This window comes from Zophobas morio, unplaced genomic scaffold (assembly GCF_036711695.1).
Source record: "Zophobas morio isolate AGI-343-1 ecotype UQ-CSIRO unplaced genomic scaffold, CSIRO_AGI_Zmor_V1 ptg000026l, whole genome shotgun sequence".
Classification (NCBI taxonomy): Eukaryota; Metazoa; Arthropoda; class Insecta; order Coleoptera; family Tenebrionidae; genus Zophobas; species Zophobas morio.
This window is the reverse complement of record NW_026972131.1, coordinates 4,081,697-4,086,215: the sequence shown is the minus strand read 5'-3', so window position 1 is coordinate 4,086,215 and position 4,519 is coordinate 4,081,697. Positions and strand designations below refer to the sequence as shown.

The 4,519-nt window shown below is 38.3% G+C and overlaps 1 protein-coding gene across 1 annotated transcript; it reads right to left on the bottom strand.

The window, feature by feature from the left end:
* Positions 1-793: 793 nt before the first annotated feature.
* LOC135136740 (uncharacterized) lies at positions 794-2,158 on the bottom strand. The gene is made up of 2 exons (XM_064066190.1): positions 1,724-2,158; positions 794-1,428 (listed from the first exon to the last, which is right to left on the bottom strand). The coding sequence occupies exon 2, from the start codon at positions 1,426-1,428 to the stop codon at positions 1,048-1,050; it is 381 nt and encodes a 126-aa protein (XP_063922260.1). The 5' UTR covers positions 1,724-2,158; the 3' UTR covers positions 794-1,047.
* Between the last annotated feature and the right edge of the window lie 2,361 nt (positions 2,159-4,519).

Here is a 4,519-nt window from a genome sequence, read left to right as displayed (position 1 = left end):
AATCTAGAATATTGCATATGTCCACTTTTAGAACAAACATTTGACCTAAGAAAGTGTAAAATTCGAACGTATACTTACTCTATTGATTTAGACATCTAAAACCTCAATTTCAGAGTAGCGTTCATTTTGTAAGTAAAATCAGTTTTTTTTTTTCTTAAACATTTCAGTTTATTAACGATATTTACTATGCACTAGACGCCCAGATACCTTTATATGTTAATGATATGAAGATATTTTAAAAATAACATGTTAAGACGACCCTCGTGGATTGGCGCCTTCTACGGGGGCGGTTGCTTGAGCACCAGCCTCCTCTCCGGAGAAGAAGCATCTGGGGTACTGCTGGAGAAACGGATCTCCAATGGGTTTCCTGAACAACCGGCCCACAAATACTACTCCGGTTAGATTTAAAAACTAACTCACTAATAAAAATAACAACTTTCGGGGACAATACTCCACGAGGAGTGGCGCGTGCCTGTACAAAAAAAAGAACGGTGACGGTTATGCTGGTACGATGTTGTCTAGGTGGCGACGAAAGATAGTGTGTAGAGCCCTTTGGGGTACTTACCCACGATCTCTCGGGGAGACGGTATTTAGGGCTAGATCGCTGTCTCATCCGCAGATTGCTCCTACACATGTCCAAAGACTGAGTTACCTCTTCTTCCAACGTAGGCCCATCGCAGTGGTCACGAAAATACCCTCCCCCCCTCCACACCCTGGTTCTCGCAGCTTGTAACCCGCCAAAAATTTGCATCGTTATACTATCCCCTTTCGTCGAGAAAAAAAAAACAAGAGAAACTTTTTTTTATTTATTCAACACTCAAAACAACTTTCAAACGAAATTCAACAAAACTTCCAAAATGTCCACCCGGAGCCCCAAGATCCGAGCGAACTAAAAGAAATTTAAAATAACAACAGAACTCTAACCGCTAATTAATATAATAAAACTGGAAAAACAAAAAATTTACAGCTCTCGGTCGTGTCCCCCCGAGCAAGCGGCCTTTTATTTCCTTGGCTTCCATCCCGGGGATGTAGAGGCCCACTGCAAGTTCACGGCCAGGTTGGGCCCCGTCCTCCCGCTGGAGGCGGCGTGTGTGCGCGGGACGGTGATGTTCGTCGGGTTCGGAGTCGGCTCCTTGACCGGGAGCAGCGGGGGTGCTTATTGGATAGATGCCGCTCCGGCATACGACCGGGGCACACCGCTGACGAACTTCCTACTAGCTCGCACAGTGTGCAGGACGGCAGGTACCGTGGAGGGGAATCGGGAGGTGGGACTCTTCTTTCCGTCTGCACCCCCCTGGAGACGCCGACGTCCATGGGTGGTCCCACTTGAATCCCCTGGTCCCGGACCTGCCGGCGCGCGGGGTTGAGGGTCTCTTGCTCCTCTCGCAGAAGCTTGGCCACAAGGGCCCGCACGGTGGCGTTCTCCATCTGGAAGTAGACACAAGTTGGTGACGCGGCGGTGGAGATAAGACGGCAGAGCTCTGAACAGTGATACCAAAGTAATACCCTCCGAGGTACATCGAGTATCGGTGACCGTGGCGTTGGCATGCAAGAAAAAAATCCCAGTATATCATAGCGGTAGCGGTGCTTATCGGTTCTTATCTGGGTACGGCTTATCGCACGCGCTTGTACAAAAGAAAAGGAGTGGTGGCGGTTATGCCGGTATATTCTTTAGGTGACGGCGAACTGTAGCGTGCAGAGCGCACCGGGGGTATATACTTACGATACAATTTCTGGGGGCGGCGGTATCTAGGACTGGATCGGTAGCTTTCGAATTCGCTTGCTTCTCTTCTCTCCAATGTCCTTCCACAGACTGCTCCACACACTTAAAGACTCAATAACCACTTCCAAAAATTTGAAAATACCCCCCTCTCCTCCCCGGTACCCCCGACTTGGTCCTGCCCAATTGCGATTTAGGAAATTATAGAATTTTAGTATTTTCAGCACACTTGACTTTTGCTGATACACATTTTTTCAGTAATCTGTTACATGTTTTCACAACGTAACGTAATGCTTGATTTATAATCAGCAAATTTGTTCCCTCTGGGACTACTCGTTCTCAAAATAGTGTAAGTCACGTCAGGTTTACTACGTTATAATACATATTAAACTAGTTACGTAGTTTCATCCTTATTTTTATGAGAGTATGTTTCAGAAGGGTAAGTTTAACAGCAGAAATTAAATTTCCCTCACAACTTGCAAGTCGTATTCGAAAAGTCTGCGTAAATCTATTATATTTTACAAATTTATTTTACGATAGTTGGCAATAATTTATCATAACCTTTCATAGAAATTTTTGTCACATTACAAAAATAAGTATTTTAAAACATTTCCAATAAATAAAAAAATGTTGTTTACGTTGCCACAGCGAAAATGCTTACCGTTTTACGTTTCTTCACAAAGCATGTGTTCTGCAATTAATTGGATTTTCCTAAGGTGTATTTGTATTATTATTATTATTGTATTTTAACACTGATTTTTTATAAAAATCTATTTATCTATCATATAAAATCGTTGTAAGGATAATACTAATTTCAATACATTTATATCAACTATCAAGTAACAATATCAAGATGAATTTTGAAGGAATTAAATGAATCATCAAATAATATTAATTACTATTATTGGAGATGCCGGGAGTGGAACCTGGGTTTTTGCACTTACAAAGACATCATACCGTAGAACAAAAATATACTAAAATCATATAAAAAAATAATGTTAGTCGGTGATGTGAAATTATTGATGAGTTATTTTTAAAATAACCCTTATGCGTACGTTACAGTAAAAAACAAAATATTGAGACGACGTTCTTAAGTTTTCAATGGAATGAACAACTTTTAACTTTTACTTACCGTCCTCACATTTACATGATTTTGTAAAACCACTCCTAGAATTTCATAGTATTAAGTCCGATAGTTTCGAAATTTGTGTATGAAATAAATATCACTAACATCAGGGTATCCATCTACGTATCCTTTGCATTGCCTGTACACAATAAAATGGTTTTAAACAATGAGTGGATCCTGGATCTAAATTCTTTATGTTACAGATAACAAGATTCAATTTTTCATAAAAATTCTCATTAGTCTTAAATGTTAGGGGAAAGTCCCCCTTATTGGACCAGTGCCTGAATTGAACCACCCTATTTTTTTTAAATCTAGAATAGTTGCCGACATCTAGTGCATATTATTCGAAAGTATTTGGCGCCAAAGCAGTGTTGTGCAAAATTCCATTCTGTAGCGGTAAGTGTCTGCTTGTTAAATTGAAAGAAATTTTGCTACCATTGTGATACAACTTTTCGCATGTTTTTGTAAGGATATATAGCCCAAATTATTTCGTAAATACAGTGCACAAAGACTACATTGGTCAAAGCGTAATAAAATTAAGAACCTAACCTAGAAATAAATATGTTTTATTTCGTTATAGCGTTTTAACACAAGAAAATAGTAAATTTTGTACCAGCGCGTAAATTGGACCACCTTAGATTCTCCTTATTTGGACCGGTCTAATTGAAGGAACTCCCGATTTGACCAATTACGTCACAGTATCTAGGCGCGTAGTTTTAGAACTTCGTATTACAATGCCCAATAATAAATTTTCTTGTTATAATCTATTAACTATGATTTTATACTAGATGGATGCGGAAAAACAAGCAAAAAAGAAGTATTATAAATGGAGCGAAGAGGACATGGATAAACACTAACTGCTTTTCGTAAAAATCAACTAGGGTTGAACGAATGTTGTCGGCAATTTAATGTGCCAAAAGCCACATTTAAAAGACGTTTGTCAGATAGTAACAAACACATTATGGGCAGTACGAAACGCGCCAGGGTGATTACAACCTTGCCTGCCGAATTAGAAGCTGATTTAATGGAACACGTCCTTAGGTTACATGTAGTTCTAAAACGTTTATTTTTGTTATTATTTTTTTAAATTTAATATTGTTTTTTTTCACATTTTAAATAAAATTATGTTCATTTCATGCATTTTTACCAAGAAGGTCCAATTTAAGAACCGCTGGTCCAATTCAAGAATATAGTGGTCCAATTTAGGAACCCAGTCTCCTATTTTGGACCACTTGCAGATCTTCAAAAATTATTTTTTTTAACCAATTTGGATGTTTCAAAAAATTCTAAAAAAATTACCAAACATTGAAAACATGTCAAAGTTAATGGCTCAACACTAGATAAGTTAATATCGTATTACATTTTGGTTTTAATTGAAAAAATGTCCCACTAGGTCCGAATGAGGGGACTTTCCCCTATACCCTCATTTTTCAGATCGCAGTAACTTCTAAATTACTGTTAAATTCGTAAAATTGTGTTTATTAAATAGATTTCCCACTACGTTATTTAAAAAACTGCAAAACATCAGGAAAATTACCACACCTGTAAAATATAATTATCAACAATAATAGAATTTTGATAATTACATTGCAAATTTGAAAAATGTACAGTGTACAGTTGCGGCCCCCCAAAAGTGCACGATTTTTCGTTGTCATGGAATTTTTTTAATTTTT